Genomic DNA, 22,252 nt, shown 5'->3' with positions numbered 1-22,252 from the left:
TTTGTGCTTTTCGTTTTGCAGGAGTCTACAGCTGTCTAATACAATTGACACAGATAGCATTATCGCTGCCACTGATAACACATAATTTCATTTTGGTGATGCAGAATATGCTTGGTCCAACAGTTAGAGTGGGGATATGACATGTTTGCCATAAAGTTTAACATATATATACACTTGAGATGCCCTTTGCATGTGGTTAACATCTACTCTTTTACAGTGCGCCTCCCTCTCGGCACACACACACACACACACACACACACACACACACACACACTTATTAAATGTTAAGTGCTATCTTTGATGAAATTATGCCATTGTTGTAGGTTCTGGATTCATGTCTTTTTATTATAATCAGTTGTTTTTCCATATTTGATATTGTCACCCAATTTTTTATTATCCTTTTAAGCGTAAAACATGTATTATGGACAAACGAAACGAGAAATTGCATGCTACTTCAGCTTGTGCTTTGCATTCAGAGAACATTTCCAAAGTCTAAATTTTGCTTGTGTCCCATAAGAGTTGTTTGGAAACTTATGGCAAAGAAAGAGGAAAATTACCAACATAAAGGTGTTTATTTTTTTACATTCACTTTTTTGTTTTGCAGACACAAATTGGTGAATGTTGCAAACTTGAAATGTAAGAGTAATTAAACTTGGAAAATATGCTTCTTGTACCAAAGGAAAATGCAAAGGAGGTAACTAATAAATTAAGAGTCAAAATTGCTGACCAGCACTCAAGAGCACTGCCAACGGACAGATGTAGAAGGAAAAACACTATGTATGAGCCTCCGTATTAGCCCTAATTTCCCCTACTTTCTCTTTGTGATCCTTTGGTGAAATGTAAATTGGCAGCAGTAGAATCATTTCCTATTGAATAGGATTGCGGAAAAGAGGAGTTTGTGGCACAACTTGACAAGAAGAAGGGATCGGTTGGTAGGACATGCTCTGAGGCATCAAGGGATCACGAATTTAGTATTGGAGGGTAAAAATCATAGGGGAGACCAAGAGATGAATACACCAACCAGATTCTGAAGGATGTAGGTTGCAGTAGGTACTAGGAGACGAAGCAGCTTGTGCAGGATAGAGTAGCATGGTGATCTGCATCAAACCAGTCTCAGGACTGAAGACCACAACAACAACAACAACAGAATCATTCTGCAGCCAGCATCAAATGCTGGCTCTCCAAATTTTCTAAATAACGTTCCTCAAAACGGACATTGCCTTCCTTCCAGGGATTCCAGTTTGAGTTCCCAGTGAATCTCTGTAATGCTTACACCTTGATTGAACCTTCTGGTAAAAAAACTAACAGTAGTCTCCCTGTGAATTGCTTCAGTGTCTGCCTTTAATCTGATCTGGTGGTGATCCAAAACGCTCGAGTATTACTCAATAATGTGTTGCATTAGTGTTCAACACATGGTCTCCTTTACATATGATCCACACATTCCTAAAATTCTCCCAATAAACCAAAGTTGACCATTCTCCTTCCCTGCCAAAGTCCTCATGTGCTCTTTTCTTTTCATATTGCTCTGCAATGTTAATCAACGTGGTCGTATCAAACAGCACATTACTAGCACTGTATTTGAACAGTACATGATTGTTTTTTATACTTATCTTCAGTAGTGTACATTTTTCTGCATTTGGAGCCAGCTGCCATTCATCACACTAACTGGAAATTTTGTCTAAGTCACTCATTGAAGACATCTTCCCATACACCACAGCATCATCAGCAAATAGTCGCAGATTGCTGCCCACCCTGTCTGCCACATTATAAGTCTGTAGGAAGTAAAGCAGTCCTGTCACACTTCCCAGAGGGCACTCCTAATGATACCTTTGTGAATGAACACTCACCGTCAAGGACAACGTACTGCTTTCTATTGCTTCAGAAATCTTTAAGCCACTCACACATTTGGGAACCTACTCCATGTTCTCATACTTTCTGCAAGGGGAACCGTGTTAAATGCTTTTCAGAAAATAATAGTTCATTCCTCGAGGAAAACCTAGGAGAAGGTTAAAAAGGAGTTGCAGTCACTCAGACCGCACAGAGAGAGAGAGAGAGAGAGAGAGAGAGAGAGAGAGAGAGAGAGAGAGAGTCACCTGTAGTGAGACTTAGGTCTGTCACTTTTCATTTTCCACTTTGTTGAAAGTAGCTATTTTTGTTTTGAAAGGAAATCTTTCTCACCTATATCTATGAGGGGTATAAGCACAATGTGACTTCCTTTCTGTATATTTATACAGACTATAGACCCGTATTACAAGAAATTTATAGTTACATTTTGTTCTGGTGTTGTAATTGTGTAAATTACTATATTTGCTGGCTTGTTCCTCATGTGTTAATAAGACAGATGAATAGTGTTATTGTACAAATACAAGCCACTATTTTGGTATTATTTCTTTTATTGTTACTTTCATGAAGTTCAAAGTTGCTGCAGTGAACTCTTGTAGGGCCCACATCTTTTTGGATTATTTTTCAGCATTTCTTTTGTCTTAAGCCTGAAATTTGCTTTTTGATAGTCATGTTCTAACTGCACTACCTGTTTATACTGTTTAAAACAATGAAAACATGTTTTGTGGTTTGCTTTGAGCATTCAGAGAATCTCCTCTTATTCTGGGATTGTATTTTTATTCCTGATATTATCACTAATTTGAATTTTGTATAGAATTTTTTACTGATATTTGTTTTGGAAAAACTATAAAAAAATAAAAGTTTTGTATGTGACCTTAAATTTATTGGAATATTTGTGTATGATGTTTGAACTGTAAACACCAGCCTCATTTCCTCTTCTCAAGGGGGGGAGGGGGGGTCTTCAATGTTTTCATCACTGAACTTACATAATTTTAGAATCTGTGAATGGTGATCACTGAAACCAATGTTGCCTTTTGTCTTGTAGGCCTGTTGGGTTGACCAAAGCATCTGATCCTACCTGTCGGCTTTGACCCTTGATGTAAGGTTGTGATGTGTGACGTCATGATGGCGCGGAGTTTGATTTGTGAGTGTGACGTGTTTGTAGGTTGTTGTTGCCATTCGTGGTGCCCTCTGATGGTGTGTTTAGGGGTTTCGTGTTGTCTGGTATATTGGTTTCAGTTTGATGATACTGCTTCTTCTGGCTGGTTCTCGTTTTGGTTATGTGTGTAGTTAACGATTTAGTGTTTTTGTGTAAAAGTTATTGTAGTGCTGTTTGCTGTTGTATGTTAATTTGAGTAAATTAATTTGTTGTTGCTCTTGTTAGGTATGGATAGGACCGATAAAATTAATAGTGTGCGATTACATGCTATGATGGGCGCGACTCCGTTGGAGTTGATAAAATTTCTACAGCTGTTTGGGTTGATTGCGGAGGTGGTTAAGTGCGCTGTTTGTTGGCATGAAATGACATCAGCAAAAGTTCCAGTGTCTCGGACCGAGGACGGTTATATGTGGCGGTGCCATAGGGATAACCTATGGTGCTCCATACGTCGTAGTTCCTGGTTCGTGAAGTTTAGGTTAGGTTTGCGTGAGATTGTGTTGTTGACGTATTACTTTCATTATAGATCCTCTCAAAGTTTTTGCGCACATGAGACTGGCGTGAGTGAGAGGTGTGTGCTTGACTGGTTTTCTTTCATCATGAAGTATGTTCTGAGTTTATTAAGTACAGGGGTAAGATGGGTGAGCCTCAGGTTGTGTTGGAACTGGACAAGTTGCAGTTTGGGAAAAGGAAGTATGGAAGGGGTAAGTCAGTGGTTGGTGTCTGGGGGTGGGGGGGGGGGTCTGTTGCACCGGGGGTGGGTGTTCGTGATGTGTTTTTACTGTTGTGTAGGGGTAGTTTAAGGTTGAATTAGTGGGTTTAATTGAGGGTTTATAGAAATGGGTTCCACTGTAGTTTCCGATGCTTTTTCTTCTTATAGGGGGTTGAGTGAGAGGGGGTACTATCATTAAGTTTAGTGTTTAAAAATTATAAGACGGGGGGCTTGTACAATTACTATAGAGGGGATGTGGGGGGCCGTTAAGTCAGTTCTTGGGAGGGGGAAGAGGCGCTCTTCTAACCTTCAGTCTCATTTAGATGAGTACTGTTGGCGGAAGAGCGTCGCTAAGGGCTATTGGTTTTTTTTTTTTTTTTTTTTTTTTTTTTTTTTTTTTTTTTTTTTTTTTTGTGGAAGGTTCTATTAGTAAGGTGTACAGGCTGAAGGTGGTTAGTTAGGGTGGTTTGGGTGGCTGGAGGGGGAGGGGAGGGGGTTGTTGGTACTGTTTGTTTGTGTGTGTGTGTGGGGGGGGGGGTTGTGATTTAGTGTGGAGGATCTGTTGTGTTGCAGTTTTTGTTGAGTTGTAGCATGTGACTGAGATTTTTTTATTTTGCATTTGTATTTTGTTTATGGGTATTTTATTTTGGGGTGAGGGAAGAGGTTGAGGTTTGGTGTGGGTGGGTTGGGTCTTTCTTTTGGTTGTGTATTTTTCCATTGGTTTGTGTGCGTGTGCGAACGCCTGTGTGTGTGATTGTGGTGGCCGACCTAGGTTATGGTGCCGGAACTTTCTTGTGGTAAGTTTTTATTTTTCTTGTTTTTAGAGTATTTGTTGTGTGTTGGGGTCAAGGGAAGCGTTAGTCAGATGTGTGGTTGTGACTGTGTTCTGCTATCAGGAGTTGCTGTTGAGCTATATAGGTCAAGGGAAGGATAATGTTTTTAGTGGAATTTGGGGAGATCTGTGTTGCCTGTTTTTTCAGCGTTTTGTGTGGTTTGGTATGGTGGTGTGTGTCTCAATTTGGTTATATTTACTTTGTCCCCACCCAAAAACCCCCAATTTCCCATGCTTGCCCGTTAGTTTCATTAGGTTTTTGTGGAACGTGTGTATGTTGGTTTTTCAATATATTTTTGTCTTTGTTCTCATGTTTACATAATGACGTCATAGGTGCCATATTGGAGTTGTAGTGTATGGTCATTTCTGCCATAATTTGTGACGTCGTGGCTCAAAGCAGATGGGTGGAATTTTGACCCTTCTGTATTTCCAGCCTGTTTGTCTGGTAAATAGTTTTTGTAGAAGAACTGTTTATGTGAGCTGTGTCAGTTATGGTTAGTTTTGTGCTAGGGGATTTCAGTAAATATTTGATTTCATTTAAATTTATTGGCCTTGAGGAAATCAACATTAAAGGCTCCATGTATGACAGTATTTTACTTGATGGTGTACATATTTTCTAAACGAGTTATTCCTTGTGACCATGGCAACATTTTTGACACCATGTGGCAACTATATGGTTAATTATATCTTGATGTGGCAGCTCTGCTGTTGAGAGTTCTATGTCTCTTTCATTGAACAAGCTCTCAAATTTGGCTATGTTGCCGAATTTTATGTTTTACCACTATGCAACTGCCACCATTCCTGAGTATTTCTCTGCAAAACATGTTCTCCAATTTGAACTGAGAGTGTTATCGTTTCTGACAAGCCTTTATTCAGTCAGTGCTCATTCACTTTATTACCATAAAGTTTGTGGTAATAGAAAGTAGAGGTTGAATGCAAGAAATGTAAGGTGTAAACTGCTCACTTGTTCTTGTAATGTTTGTAATCTAACTTTTGAAGTAGTTTTTCGTAGGTTCATTGTAAGGTTCTTTAAAAATCTGTGAAGTAGTTCTTCAGATGTACAATGCATTCAGTTAACACTACCACTTTTAATCTACTCTTCAAGCCTATAATTAAACTATGTTGACTTATTTTGCATATTGTTGTCTTATAGACTTATCTTTTGGGCCATTGCTTCTAAAGTAAGTATAGCATTTGTTCAGCACAAGTAAGTAGTAAGAATATTGTGTAAAGTACGTAGCTGTAAATATTGTAGAAGTGTTTCTTGAGGATTTTAGAATTCTTACACTTTCCAGTGCATTTACTCCTTAATAGTTTTTGCTGTTGGTAATAAAGGATCAACCAAGAGTTGTGATTCCACTTTTTGCCTCGACTCATGATGTAACTATGTTGTTTTGTGTGGCATTATAGTGGCTCAGTGTTCTTGAGTCAGCTCATATCTGTAGATGGTGGTGTAGTATTTGGTGGCACTCTCTTGTGTTAGATGTCTTTGTTACAAAGTTGTGCATTAGGTATGTTAGTGAGTCATTTGACATTTGTGAACTGGTGTATCAGGTCATTACAAAGAGTTTATGCTAGTTTCCTATAGACTTATCTCAACTTTAATGTATTATCACTGATGGACTCATGTTTATGTTTGGAATTACTAGTGCTTCATGTTTAATATGCTTGGAGATTTAATATTATATTTCCTTATTTGTTAGTCATAGATATGATAGAAATTTACAAGTAGGACATTGCTCATTGCAGTGGGTGAAGAATTTTAGCTAGTAAGACCAAGTCCCTATAGTTATTTGGACTGATTGCAGATGACTTTTGAGTGTGCTGCTCTTAGTACTGTTGGTTTTGTTGTAGCTGCCATGTAGGCCAGGTGAAATTTGCAGTGTTGAGTTTTGGAGTAGTGTGCTCGTCTGTGGTATCGAGGGCCTCATATGAGCTGTATAGGTTGTTCTAGGAGGAACAGTTAATATGCAGCGATATGACAGGGATGATCATTCAAAGTTAAAAAGTCTAGTAAACATAGGCTCTAAAATGTACACCCTTGAGAATTTCATGTGCTTCATTTTTGGGTTAATATATGTTTTGGGTTAATGTCATTATTCTTACAGGCTTATATTTACTTAGTTGCTGCACAAAACAGCTACTTCCCTTAGCTGTCTTGTTAGTTTCATTTTATTGTAGGAATTAATTGTTATTTATGTTTGTTTGCAGATGTAATGAATGAAATAATGGTCACCATATTGTACCAAGTGGTTACAATTAAAGTGCACCTACTCATAGAAGCCCAGTGTGGGCTGTGTAAGTATTGTAGGACAGTGGAACCTGGTAGTTATGCTAAGGGATTAATGCAGAACTGATCTACATTCGAAGAAAAATTAGTTCCAATTTTTGGCCACCAGATGCAGATCTGGCACTGTCAATGCAAGAAAGACATTTACGAGGTGTACAAGAAAAGTAATGAGACTGAAAACAGTGGGAGCAATCTGGAAATGCTATGTTGTTCTTGTTGTGTAGATCTGTGTATTCATCCCTTCCAGATATTCAATCTAAGTTTCAGCTACGTTTAGCCATCATGTTATGTTTGAGAGTGCCATCAGTTAAATTGTGTTTTGTTGTTTCATGATAATGGAAAACTGGAATTTTAGAGCAATGTTATGTCATCAAGTTTTGTGTGTTAAACTTGGGGAATCTGCAAGTGTGACCTTTGAAAAGTTGAGACAGACCTACGGGAATCATTCCGTACAAAGAGCACAAGTTTTTCACTGGCACAAATTATTTTTGGAAGGCTGAGAACACGTTGAAGATGAACTTTCCTCAGGGAGACATTCAACTTCAAAAATTGACAAAATCATCAAATGTGTGTTTGTTCTTGTGAGATCAGACTGACATTTAACAATAAGAATGGTGAGTGAGGTGTTAAATTTACACTTTCATCGTACGTCAAATTTTGACTGAAGTTTTACATGTGCAAAACGTTTGTGTCAAAATGGTGTCTTCCCCCAACCCCCCACCCAAAAAAAAAAAAAACCTTCACAAATGAACAGAAGGACAATCAAAGAAATATATGCATTGATCTCCTGATAGGATTTCCAATGACCACGATTGGTTCAGTCATGTGATGACAAGTGATGAATCCTGGATTTTTTTAGTGTGATCCTGAGACAGTGGCAATGTGAGAAGTGGCCCGCTGAGATCTCCTCAACTGGAAAAAGTTCAAGTGAGCAAATCGAAGATTTAAACAATGCTGATTTGCTTTTTAACTGTAATGGTATCATGCATAAGGCATTTATTCCTCTCTCAGGAAATGAATGAATGGAGTGAAACCTGACATTACAGGCAAGTGGGTTGTACATCTTGACAATGCTCCATGTCACACGGCCACTTGCATTACAGAAGTTTTCAGCCCCCCCCCCTATTCATCAGATCTTAGTCCTTGTGACATTGGGACTCTGGAGACTATCCAAAAGAATGTGAACGATGTGTTAAAGGGCTCACCAATAGAAACATTTCAGTGCTGCTACCAAGGCTGGGATTGGTCACTCCACTGGTGTACAGCTGCTGAAAGGAACTGCTTTAAAGGGAACAAGATTGTTGTTTACAAATAAAAACTTTGGAAAATAAAAAGTTAATCTCATTGCTTGACTTTCATTCACCTCAGAAATGTTTTCATATGTAATGGATTAGGAACGGGACATAGGCAGAACAGGTCGCACCGGAGACTTTGGCGAGATGCTGTGCAGTGCCAGATTTGCACCTTGTGGCGAAAATTGAAACTGATTTTTTTTTTTTTTTTTTTTTCCCCCCCCCCCCCCAGCATAAATCAGTTCCGCATTTACACATTAGAATATCTACCAAGTTTAGGGCTGCCCACGATCTTGATGATGTCGCAGGCCACAGTATACAGTTGATATTGCAACTTTAAGCTTTGATGTAGTAGAAACATTTTCAACTGAACTGTGATGTACGCAGTCCCAATACGACACATAAGTGATTTTCATGTAGACTGACTCCTTGTCTAATTTTCATGATTGTATTACACTCTCTGGTGGTTTGATATTCGACAAGTTCACACCTAACACGCAGCAAGAAACTGGGAATCCCTACCAATTCGAAAGGACAGTGCTTTGTGTCGATGAAGGAGATGTCTATGCCGGGAGTGCCAAAGGTGGCGAACTTTGTGAAACCTTAATGGCAGACATTTCACAGTTTGTACAGAAAATAATAGTAGCCACATGAATCATGATACCTCAAAAAGAAACATGTACATTACCATTATTTGCACAATGATTCTGATGGTGTAGTCAGATTTTCAATATCTTTATTAGTTTAAATTTAGTATCTGACTGTAAATTATACGAGTAACACCCAGCAATGAATTTCCAAAATATAAACGCTTGATCCAATTTTGTCTATTGCCATGTCTTTAAAAAGCTATTAGTGTAAACCTAAATTTATATGAATTACAGGCATGTGACTTAAATAGTACACGAGTTATTGGCAGTCAAAGTGGCCGATTACTATTGATCGCATCATGCCATAAGTACTCCACAGTTACACGAAAAAATGGTACCAGCATGCTTATAAATATATTAATTCATTTATATCTTTGTTAATATCCGATGTATGCTATTCGTGAAGAAACTGGTCAGTTATTTACTGTGTTGTAGAAAACACAGAGACATTAGGCTCCTCACCTATCTTTTGCTTCTTTTCTTTTGATGTATGTTTATTTAATTTGTTTATTTATTTAATAATGTGTGTTAGAGTGTGTTTATGGTCCAGCTGTAGGATTCTTTATTTAATTTCAAGTATTTAAATGTACATTCAGTATTTCATATGTGCTTAAATATGTGTTTGGGAGCGTTGGCTTGAAAATATGGCACGAGCGCTCTAGCCAATGACAGCGCTCGTGAATGGGGAGACTCGGTGGGAGGTAGTTCTGGAAGTGTGGCAGTTTGGGGAGGACGGCACAGGACACAGGAGTGAGTGCTGGACACGGACAGTACAGCGTGGCGGACAGACAGTCGGCAGAAATACTTGGTCAGTGGAGCAGTTTGCGCGTGGTCGCGGAGGATAGAAATATTTTCAAGTGCCAACCTGTGCTCTTGTGTGGTTTCCATGGCTTCTACAGTGAAGACGTAATGTGCGTTTAGAAGTGAATGTCTCGCGAGCTATGTTGTTGTTGTTGTTGCTGTTCACAATTAATTATGTGTAGTAGGAATCTATTGTTTCCCTCGTATTCAACTTGTATTTCGTTTAATTGCTCTACCATCGACACCAATAAGTGTTCTGCAGAAATATACCGCAATCTCGAAAGTACTTCTATTGTACTCATCATTAAAGTTGTTAAGATTGTAAATGCAGATTTTATTTAATTGCAATTTTTCATTTATAAATTTATATGTTACTTTCATTATTCGCAATTGCCGAGTGATAGAAACCTTCGACCATCAGATTCACTTGTGCATTCTTATCGTATACTGTAGACTCAGCAGTATTTGGCCTTTAATGCGGCAACTACGTATCCCAGCACATAGACAACAAAACCGGCGAAAACTTTTAATATTGCAACTCTGAGTCTGCAATGTCGAGTCGGAGGGTACGTAGTTAGTTTGAAAGCCCGCAAGCCTTTGTAGCACATCAGACTTTTTGGTGGAGGGAAATTTCTTATCTGCATGGACTGTCTTAGTGCTCTGCATGCTAGTCAGCAAATGTTCATTGCAGACAGGGTAGTTCAGACGGTCCACCAACACTATCCACCTCCTGCACGGACAGGAGAGAGAGGCGGCCTTTTGCCGAGTCCCGGCATTCACGTTAAACGTGGGGAATGGGAAAGCTGACGGAGCAGCAAAAACAGCAGGTGAGGAAAATACCCCAGTTCACCTTAACAGCCTAGTACAGGCTGCCTTGTAGAGGGTGACAAAGATAGTGTCGGCTGTGTGGGAAAGGTAGTGCCTGCAGAAGTGTTTTGTGTGCCGATACGATAGAAGCCTTTGGTCTAGTTAGGGATTTAGGTGGTGATGAAACTGTGGTGAGCAATTGTTGACATTTTGTGTGGCGTCATGACTTCTGCCCAATTTTATTGAACAAAGGTTTTAATGTATGTATGTGTGGCTGGCTCATACTATTAATTCCATAAACAGGCAGCCATCTTAATGGCATCCACTATTTTATGACTACTACTAGTGAACCCGGTAATACTTCATAATTGCTAAATATATATTGTATATGGGAAATGAATTACATCCTAAAGTCTTCGCCCACCCCTTTTCTTTCTGCACATCTCCTCCTCTCCCCCCCCCCCCCCCCCCCTCACCCCACCACCCCTCTTTGTCGCTCTCCTCCTCTTACCCTCCCTTTCTGTGCATCACCTGTTCCCCTGGTATATACTGTATGAGTGACACCTCGCCAGCTGCTGCAACTGTGATGATAGTAGCTTCAGTGACAGTGTTTCAAATAGTTTTTATCTGTGAATGGGTAGGATTAGGAAGTTTTTGATGATTCAGGTTCAGTACTACTAATTGTAGTAGTGGTAGTAGTAGTAGTCGTCTGATCAGAAGCCAGTAAGCCATAAATACAATTTTTATGTTTCCTGTCAAACATGGTGAGGAAGAAAAGAAAAAAGCAAATTTTTGGGTATGCAATTTGCATCTACTGGCAGGAGAGTGACCACAATGAGGAAATCAAAGAAAAACTGGGAATGAAATCTATAGATGTAGCAGTCAGGATGAACAGGCTTAGATTGTGGGGTCATGTTACACGCATGGGAGAAGCAAGGTTAAGCAAGAGACTCATGGGTTCAGCAGTAGAGGGTAGGAGGATTTGGGGCAGACCAAGGAGAAGGTACCTGGATTCGGATAAGAATGATTTTGAAGTAATAGGCTTAACATCAGAAGAGGCACCAATGTTAGCACTGAATGGGGGATCATGGAGGAATTTTATAAGGGGACTATGCTCCAGACTGAATGCTGAAAGGCATAATCAGTCTTAAATGATGATGATGATGATGATGATGATAATGATGAACTAACATATATGGGAGAAACAACTTGTCTCGTGGTTTAGTTGAAACTGGCGTTGAGAAAGAAATCGAAATGCCACACATTTTCACAGCTTAGTGTTTTGTTGTGTGTTTTAGCAGAAGACCTGTACTCTGTCATAAAATAAATAAATAAAAAAAATAAACACTCTGTAGCCTATTTCTGTCTGAATGTTATTAGATTATCATCCAAAAATTAGAAGTAAATCAGCCAAGAACATTTTGAGATTTTTGGTAACAATGTTTCTTCCTCAAATATTACATATACATTTATATATTATATACATTAAAAAAAGTATATAGCTGATGTCCATCTGAATCGTCATTAATAAGTTGGCAAAGTGACTTTTCTTTATATAGATTAATGTAGACAATGGTATGGCCTTTGCTTTTGCTTTACTTTTAACAGTAATCACTACTAATAAACCAGTACCACACTCCTCGGAAAGGGCACTCTGTTTACGGCCAATACCATCCATCCATTCCTCAATGTCACGCAAGAAAAGTGCGAGTCGGGTTTCACGTAATCCATGTTTTGGAATCTGTGTTGGGTGGCATAGAGATGGTAAATAACTTGTTGTATTTGATCACCAGGGTTGGGTAGAGAAATGCTTTCCATATAAGGGACTTATCTCATATGCTACTAATTTTGATAAGCCCCATATAGTAATATTATAGTTGCGGTACACCTCTAGTGCCCTTCTAAGCAGCGGCTTGTGTTGCTCGGGCCTTAAACCAGCCCTTTTGAACTCAGAATCTGTTCTAACATTCTATAACAAATGGATGCTAAGGATATTGGACAGTAGTTTTGTGGATCCCTTCCACTGCTCCAACAATGTCTCAGTTTTACATGCTTAAAAATATTATGATAAGGATCCTTAAAAATGGTCCAGTTCATTACTAACTCCTCCCCTCCCACTGAAGACATTACAAAATGCTCTGAAAACATCCCATGCAATCAACCCTGCTGTTTTCAGCAGCATGTCTGGGGTTCTGTAGGTTACTATTAGTTTCCTTCATGACCAAAGATGTCATGACTGGGACACCAAGCATGCATTGATTTTATGTAATTCCCAAGATATTTATGTCTGACCCTCTCATTCCAGGCCATTTTCTGGCTGCGTGTATTTGTAGCAGCAATATTTGTGTGGAAAGTGCTATGTTTAATTTATTTGGTCACAGTTCTGTTGTCGGTTAATTGAGATGTAAACCTAAGATTATTTCAGTCAGCTAAATTCTTTTGATGCTCACAGGTATGTTGCGGATGAAGATAACATGACACTTACTAAGATAGCCACGAAGAGATGGCTACTTCGAATGTTTGTGCTGTTTTTCCAGATTGCACCAATTTTAAGGCAAGTTTTATATTAAATAGTAGCATTTTATTTAAAATGTAGTACTTTTTATTATGTAATTCATATGATAGCTTAGCACCAGTGCAAAACTATTGTATGACATAGTAGGTGTATGTAACACTTGTCTATTGGATAGTCTCACAAATCTGGATTCTAACATCATTTTTCAGGGTGTAGCAAAAAGATCAGAGAGTTTTTGATTTATAATGACTACTATGCATTTGAATTGTTATGTAGTTATACAGTGTTATCATTGTGGTGCCATTTCAGTAGCCATGAATCTGTGTTTGTGTAAGCACAGTGCATGTGTAGTGGGTTTAAATTTTTTTTAAAGTAGTGATCCTTGCAAAACAACTTTAAACTCGGTGTCAGTTCCACTGGAACTTGTGATATAGGCTGGAAGAATTCCAGTCGGTAACACAATTAGTTATTATGACTGCCAATTTCAAGAGAAATGAGTTCAGCTTTAAAATGAAACTCAGCAGGGTATCCCCTATTTGTAGAAGACAGAAAGCCATTATGGGTACATATTGCGCCCAAGGGGGACATGCTTAACATTTTGATGTTGGAAGTATTTTCACACAGTAAAAGGACAGAATGATTGCTAAATGAACAGACCGGACTCATTAGTAATTGTTCCTTATATGTCTTTAATGACTTGATGTGGATTTGGCCTTAATTGCTTTGATCAACATTTTAATTTTTCATCCAGTGGATGAATCAGTAGGCATTTAGATCAAATACAAATAATCAAATGACACTGTCAGTACTTTAAGTTTCAGTTAATGCCTATTTATTGTTTGCTCAACACTTTAATAGTATCAGCTTGCCAGTAAGAAGTACATTTGCACTTCTTCTTCATTGCCATGTACAGCAGTCAGCTACACTAGCAACCTCTTGAACACCTGCCTTTAGACTCTGGACCTGTCTCCATGTGATTACTTCATGTTCGGTCCACAGAGAAGGAATTAGGAGGGGATCGTTTCAAAGATGACACTGCATTCAAACAGTAGATGCACTATTGGGGCAGCCAGCTACTTTCTTCTGCAAAGAAAATTTTTATGTCTGATGGAAAAAGGTACTTTTACTACAAGAAACTGTGTAGAAAAGTAAGGCAATCCAGTTGTGTTGATATGTATCATCAATAAAGCCCTGTTTCAGTATTCCAGTTTATATGTGAATGCCCCTTGTATATGTTTATCCTTTGTAACGTGAAAGACTTCTGTTTGGAAACTTTCAAACAGTGGTGTTTGTAAATTACTTTAAAGTGTGCACACAGGTGCATTGAAAAGTTTGTTCTTTCATCTCATGTTGAATTTTGTTGTGTATTGTATCACATCTGTGATACACATTAAACAAATAATATCTTTGTATTCATTTTGAACAATTCAGTATTTCATGCTATGAGCTTGAGATGTCTGTCTCATTTTAAGTTTCTTCCTCTGTTTTATTAGTGTTTTGTAATGTACTTTTGCAAGTCTCTGATGAGATTATTGAACATACCAATACTGTTTGTCTGCTATGATCTGTGACATCATCAAAATGGTGGATAGAAACCACTCATTTAAATGTAGTATGCATTAAATATATGCCACAAGAAGAATCATAACTACACTTGAGTCATCACATTATTAAATCTACCGTATTTACTCGAATCTAAGTTGCACTTTTTTCCGGTTTTTGTAATCCAGAATACTGCCTGCAGCTTAGAATCGAGTGCAAAGTAAGCGGAAGTTCTGAAAAATGTTGGTAGGTGCCGCCACAACTAACTTCTGCCGTCGAATATATATAGCGCTACACAGGCATGCTTTGCAGGCACAAAGATAAATACTGGCACCAAAACCTCTGCGTCAGTAAACAAATTAAAAAAAAAAAAAAAAAAAGGTGGAAGACGATCTTTTCTCTCTGCCCCGAGTTTCGACAACTGCATTTTCATACATTATCCAATGAAGTAAATACAAATTCCGTATTGTTCATCTTCGAATGTAGCAGCCTTTTGATGTACTACGAAAATCCGACTGGCAAGACAGTTTGCGATGTTTGTCAATATGGCCAACTCTATGTTCTGAATTTTTTCCTACCTGTGACAAGAGATGGTTGCTAATAGGAACTTTTATGAATTGTGAATCACATGTAGTATTCTCTTCACCATAAGAATAATACGACTGTAAACATTTTGCCATGTATTCCTATGTGTTTCCTGTTACCTCATTTAAATCCTGTCTTCCTAATAAACTACGAAACTAGAGTGAGACAACAGCAAACGCGGAAGAATATACATATCATGTCATATTTATATTCGTATTATTCCTATGCTGAATAGTGAAACAGTCAGAAATGAAGCACGGCAACTGACTAGATTTTTAAACCTAAGATTACTCTAATTTCTGTGCAGTATGTAATGTACTAAAGAGGCGTCTGCAGAAATTTTCAAACAGAGAAAAACTTTCGTGCAGAACATCTATCAAATGCAGTCCATTATTTGGTTCTTGTTGATCATTGTCAAAGAAAGCGGCAGTGTAAGTAACAACAAATAGCAGTCTCTTGCCATTGTTTCGCTAATGAGACAATTCCTCTCTCTTTTTTTTTTTTTTTTTTTTTTTTTAATTGTAAGCGGCGGTAGGTGCGCAAAAGCAATCCATGCCGCGAGCGGCGAGAGGCCATAAACACGCATTATCAGAATGCGACAAACAATGCATTGCACAGTATAATAATGCATTTTTAGCTTAGTGATGGAAACACCTATAACAAAGAGAACGGCACTTATCAGATCAAAGAAAAATAAGCAATCAATTCACACCAGACAAAGCACGTGAAAAAGGCTCTCTAGTATTAATACGGACGGAGCGCCAGACACGTAGCAATGACTATGTGGTAAAGCTTAACTGCTAAGTTTACCACACGCACCAAAGTACTGTAGCTGTATCGTCATTCATTTGACCTAAATTGTCTAATATTACAATGGACCAACTTTGTTTCGGTTTGGAGATGCGGTTTAAAATGTTTCCCCCCTTGAATTTCGAGTCTCAAATTTCAGGTGCAGCTTAGATTCGGGAAATTTTTTTTCCTTGATTTCGAGTCTCATTTTTCAGGTGCGGCTTAGATTCGGGTAAATACTGAGAGCCAAATTTTCACATTTGATCCTACGTAGACCTCAGCCAATGCTACAAATCAGTTTGTCACCCAACAGTGTTCCTAGGCTTTGAGCATTTGAAGGTTAGGGAAGGAGTTGGAGCAAGTCATGTTAATTGTATTTTGAATGAGGATATAGTTTAGAAATCTCATGACAAGAGCTGCATGACATGCTATCTACTAGTCAATAAACACAGCTTTTTAGTAGGTACACCATGTTACACTACTCTCTCAAAACATGCAGATGAAGATCTCAGTGGAGAACTTATGACATTACATGAGTCATATTTGATAAATGAGCAGCAATGCACTAGCATTGTAAAAACAGTGGGACCATCGTAGACATGAGGATCATAAAATTCGGTGTGTCATTGGGCTTTATAGTTGGACCTTTTCTTATTGCAAGATACTGGGCGTTCCTCTCAAAAAAGGCCCCACAAACTTTTGTTTAAGTTACAGTTAACGAGGCTTTGCATAAAAATCAGGAAATGAAATGAACTTGTAATACTGTTCATGGAGAAATTGAGGTGAATAACACAAGGTGCTGGAAGTGACTGCACTCGACTTGCAAACACAGTTTAACACGATGCTACAGACTTGAATGTTGGGGACCGATGACCGTAGCAGTCTGGTCCCTTCAATCCCACTAACCAACCAACCAACTTGAATGTTGCGGTCAAACCTCTGGTGTCACTGCCTGGATTTCACGTATAATGCTTTCTTGTAAATCTTCCAAGTTGTATTGTGTGTTACTGTAGATTTTGCCTTTTATTCCACCCAAGAGGAAAAGTCATGTGGTGTTAAATCAGATCACCTTTGGGGGCCAGAGTCTTTCCAAAATCACTCTGCTGGAAAAAATGATTCAACCTCAGCCACAGTCACTCGAAATGTGTGGCATGTGGCACCTTTCTGCTGGTACCATCCAAGGGTAAGTTCTTAAGTGCCTAACTGGTTCACAAATTACCGAAACATTTTGACGTAAACTGCAGTTGTCACAGTAGATTAAAAAAAAAATTGGTTCGCAACACTGTGATATTGCATAGAACACACCAATCTTTTGTGAATGCAGGTGTTGTTCAACCCGTGCATGTGCATTTTCATTTCACCACGAACATGTATTCTGAGAGTGTACATACCCAGAGAGGTGGAACCATGCCTCATCACTGAACAATGTGTCCTGCAATATTCCTGGCCTTTAAGCCACAAATTTCTGAAACCAATGGCAGCTCTGTGACATGTGCTCCACGACATTCCACATTCCTGAGATAAACATCAAACAAACGCGCAGGAAAGGCCAACAGTCATTCTTTCATGTCAGCCACTTTCATCCATTAATTGCGGCCATACCCTGCTGTGTAGATTCAAAACACTGTTCCACTGCTCTCCATCTTGCAGCATTTAAATGGTATATGCTGGTTACCAAACCATTCAACAAATATTCACTGACATGTCTTCATGAAACGAGTAATCCAACATTGTTTCAAAAGAAATACGTGCTCTCAGACAGAATAGTGATACATTATCACTAAACAGTGAATTCTGAACTCCGGCAACAGCGACATGCAGAAACACACTATTGCGTCAAATGATGTTGCAGAATGCAGTCTTCCTTTGTCAAACGTCACAAATTACACAGAGCAATTTCAACGGAATTGCTAAACGTTTGTGGGGCCTCTTTTGAGAGGGACACCTTGTATTGTGCAAATGATCTTCCAAGTAATGAACCTGTCATCATCACATATGTTATTGTACATCTGGTCTTTACTGTAAAAAATATCCAGGTAATTTTCATAAGGAAGTTCAAAAGTTGATGGAGCAAACACAAAATCTCGCTAATGGTTAACCTCTCAAAAACCCAGTGTAATTGTACTTTCAGCGTGGTGGATCAAATGAACAGAATATGATGAATAGAGTCTACTGGACAGCAGTATAGAAACCTCAAGTTTGTCATGTATGTAATCAGGTAACACACAGTCAATATGCTTTATGGAAGTAACCTCGTATCTAAATTCAGAAATATTAAGGATGATATAGTTTGGTAAAACTCATCACCCAGTGCACTCAACATGTTAGAGGGCAAAAAGTTGAAGTGAAAACAAAGAAATGGATTATAGGTAAATGTCCATATGGCCCAGGACTGAATCATGAAATTGGGGAAGGGAAAGATTAAAGTATTGTGCTACTAACTGTCTTATGAAATTCAGATTTGACACTTGAGAATATGCATATTTTAAATCCACAGTATTTTGCTATTAATTTGAGCATCACAGAATTGTAAATGTAGTGTTACAAGTTAAACTCCTGCATGTTTTGTCACATGTTATAAACAGGTAAATAAATCACATGTTGTAACTTTCTTCAGATACTGAACTGATAAGTCTGCCTGTCTTGTCAGGACAGGATGCAAGTCTGATTTGCAAAGATCTTTTGTTCTTGAGTTTGGGGGGGGGGGGGGGGGGGGGGGGGTGAAGCACATGCCCCCATCTTCAGGCCCTTGCTGTGTATGTTATTGCTTTCACCACAATTTAATAAATATTGTCATTGTTCCGTTCCCTCTCTGTGTGTGTACTGTTGACAGCGTTATCATGGATCAAAGCCTATTCTGGTGTTGCCAGGTTGAACACACCCATCTTTGTCATTATCTTACGAAATTTTGAGTATTATCTTTACTGCGTCTACCATAGAAATTTATATATTGACTGGTGTTTTCAACATTTCCAGACATTGCGATGTTCTGATGTATGCTTTGCAATCGTGGAAAGCAGAGAAAGATAAAGACTTCATAAACCAGCGGAAGTATTACGAACTAATGGTGAAGGAGGACTCGGATGCGGCCCTTCTGCGTCTCTTTGAATGCTTCTTGGAAGCAGCACCTCAACAGGTTCTACAGGCAACTATTATTCTAACAAGAACAAAAGCAGTTTCAACTTTTACGTGTAAGATTTTATGGAACAGTTGCTTTTTTATATTTTAATCATTATTACTTTGCTGACTTTTTCGTTACACTGACAAAAGTTGCAACCCTCTGCCACTAGATGGCTCCTAATTGTAACATGGCAATGTGTAACATAACTGTGTCAGTGTATGAGAAATAACATGCTGTAATCAAGTTTCTAATTGCCGAAAATGTGACTCCAATTGAAATCCATAGGAGGAGGAAAGTTCTCTACACTGATGATTGTATTGGCATCAGGAACGTGCAATGTTGGGTTGTTCATGCTCATAATGGAGGAATACCTCTCTCTCTCTCTCTCTCTCTCTCTCTCTGTCTGTCTGTCTGTCTGTCTGTCTGTCTGTGTGTGTGTGTGTGTGTGTGTGTGTGTGTGTGTGTGTGTGTGTGTGTGTGCGCGCGCGCGCCACACCTCAGTGGACAACTGTGTTTCCAAAACTTAAAGAACACCATCAGTGACTTCAGTTTGATAGTGAAGAAGCAAAGCAAGCAGACGTGAGGTTGCGGTTCAGTCAATAAAGTCAGATGTTCTACAGTGACTGTATCAACAAACTAGTCTCTCATTTGGAGAAATGTGTTTGTCACCAGTGTGACTATGTTGAGAAGTAAATATGTGGACATGAAGAATAAAAATTTAGTGTGTTAACAATGCTTGTTTTATTTAAAAAAAGCTTTAAGAGTTTTCATGTAAAAATATTCGGAGGCATTAGTTTCCAGCATGCCCTCACATATAGTCTGAGAAGTTCCAAAGCAACCAACAAGAATACAACCCTCTGCATCCCATAACATAGTGCCCATAACTTTACCAACATACTGCACTCTCTTCACTTTCTTTTGTAATAGCGAATCCAAAGGTGCCATTCTATACTCTGGTGCTTTCACTCAGGTTCGTAATGATTGAAATAACTTTCATTACATGTCACAGTACTCGCCAAAAGCAGTCTCCTTCCAAACTGAGCTTCGAATTCTCTCCTATACTGCTTATGTTCTATTACAAGTTTTGTTGAGATTTCATTGAAAGTGACACTTACGTCATCTCTAAAGGACTATTCAACTGTTTCTGTGTTGTGCACTACGGAGCAGTTCGATGTCAACCAATGTGAGGCTCATTTAGAATGAAAGAGTTCCCATCTAGGTGTCTTCCACCACTGCTAACACAAATGTGCAAATATCCATCTGCACACTTAAAGAATTTGAAGGTGGCATTCTGTCATCATGAAATGCCAGTGTCTGCCATTGTGTAAATAAAGCTAATGAAGGATAATAGGAATTTTCATCACAGTGTTATATCTGGCTTATGCTGATGTGTGGATCTTGAACAGAAATCAGAATTCTAATTAATATAGATAATGTAGTTCACACGTAAAATTCTATATTACTGTATATTTTTTCTTTGTAGTAATTCGGTGCTTAAAATGTAACAATACTACGTGTACAATTGGACCTTCCAGTAAACATTAAACATGTCGGCATTCTAAGAGATTTCAAACTCTGCTTTTTTATTCTATTTTAGTTAATCTTGTTTCTTTCAATGATATATCTGGCAAAACATGGGAGCCAGCATAAGCAATTTCTCTGCTCTCACTTGGTGCTAATGCAATAATGATTACATGGACAATTATTTTTTACTATAGCATAAGGACTTCTGCTCTTGGGAACAGTCTGACATTACAATGTGTCACCACATAGTGTAAAGTTTGTGTATTATGATAATGCTGTCATTTATATTACATTGTAAGAATTACATTCATGACAAACCATTGCTCACAACTTTCAGTAAAACGCTTGTAATTCCCAAGATTTGACACATCATCTTATTATGTTAGTGACATCAAAGCATGAAATATCTTTTTGTGTGGATTCAGAAATGATTTGGTGTGTGTGCGTACCCCTTCCTTGCTATATACATAGTGTTACTGTGAGTGAATGAACAGGACATACATTACAGCTGTGGTTAAATATCTGCTGATGGACATAAGCAATGATTTTTACTGTTGGTTTACTGTGTGTTGTGGCTGAAAGAGACACAATAGTGTAGCATTTATGGATATTTTACTGGGAGCATTATATAATTACTGTTCTTTTGCTTTTTTAAAATAAACATTGCATTTTACTTTTTAAGTTGAATAATGCACAGTGAAGTTCTGGAAGAAGTTTCCTGTATACACCCAATGATTTAATCCTTATGCACTAAGTCATGAGAGATGAAAGTATCTGAAATGCATACCATTTTTTCCTGTATCGCTGTAATATTTTATGTGCAAAATTCTGTTGTCACTGGGAAATTTAATTGACTCTCCTATGTTTGTAAACCTCTTAAGCATAAATGTTCCTTGAATGCAACCAATGGTGAACATCATTTAAAACCAAATCAGAACTTTGACAGGTTTGGTAGTACCTCTCCATGCAGCTGCTCCATACTCCTGTAATTTTAATGAATATGTGTGTGTTTTTATTTCACTATAGCTATCGCGGAAAAGTTGTTATAACAATAAGGATTTATACATACTGGTCACTACGTAAATTACTACTTTTGTCCCTTTTCTTTTTTTGCCCTTCTCTCTGATGCACATATATGTGTCATTATATCTAAAAACAAAGATGCTGAAACTTACCAAATGAAAGTGTTGGTATGTTGATAGAGACAAAAAACACACACACACACACACACACACACACACACACACACACACACATTACAAGCTTTCACAACCCACGGTTGCTTCATCAGGAAAGAGGGAAGGAGAGGGAAAGACGAAAGGATGTGGGTTTTAAGGGAGAGGGTAAGGAGTCATTCCAATCTCGTGAGCGGAAAGACTTACCTTGTGTGTGTGTGTGTGTGTGTGTGTGTGTGTGTGTGTGTGTGTGTGTGTGTGTGTCTATATTAACATACCAACACTTTCATTTGGTAAGTTACAGCATCTTTCTTTTTAAATATATTTTTCCCACATGGAATGTTTCCCTCTATTATATATGTATCATTATATTGATGAATTGCAAGTGTGGAGGCAGTGAACAGGTGAACGGTTCTTTCAGTACCTATGCATACAGCTATGTTCCAAAAGCCACTGTACAATATTGGTGAGGAGGCTATTTTTAGCAGTATTATCAAAACACTGATCTTTTGAAGCAGCAATTTAAAAAAAATTCAGTTTCAGCCATTGAATGAATTTGTTCATCAAAGAATGGTTTAAGAAATTAGTAATGCAGGAGTGTTATACAGACATGCCCTCA

General features: G+C 38.3%; 1 protein-coding gene across 1 annotated transcript in view; it reads left to right on the top strand.

The window, feature by feature from the left end:
- The window catches only part of LOC126292009 (XK-related protein 7-like), a 55,462-nt gene that overhangs the window by 6,335 nt on the left and 26,875 nt on the right, over positions 1-22,252 (top strand). Inside the window, exons 2-3 of the mRNA XM_049985799.1 lie at positions 12,835-12,936; positions 18,790-19,004. Coding sequence (XP_049841756.1) covers positions 12,835-12,936; positions 18,790-19,004 — 317 coding nt within the window. The remainder of the gene's footprint in view (positions 1-12,834; positions 12,937-18,789; positions 19,005-22,252) is intronic.

Source organism: Schistocerca gregaria, chromosome 9 (assembly GCF_023897955.1).
Source record: "Schistocerca gregaria isolate iqSchGreg1 chromosome 9, iqSchGreg1.2, whole genome shotgun sequence".
In the NCBI taxonomy this organism is placed as follows: domain Eukaryota; kingdom Metazoa; phylum Arthropoda; class Insecta; order Orthoptera; family Acrididae; genus Schistocerca; species Schistocerca gregaria.
Note: the sequence above shows the minus strand (reverse complement) of the source record. Positions and strands in the feature narration are given on the sequence as shown.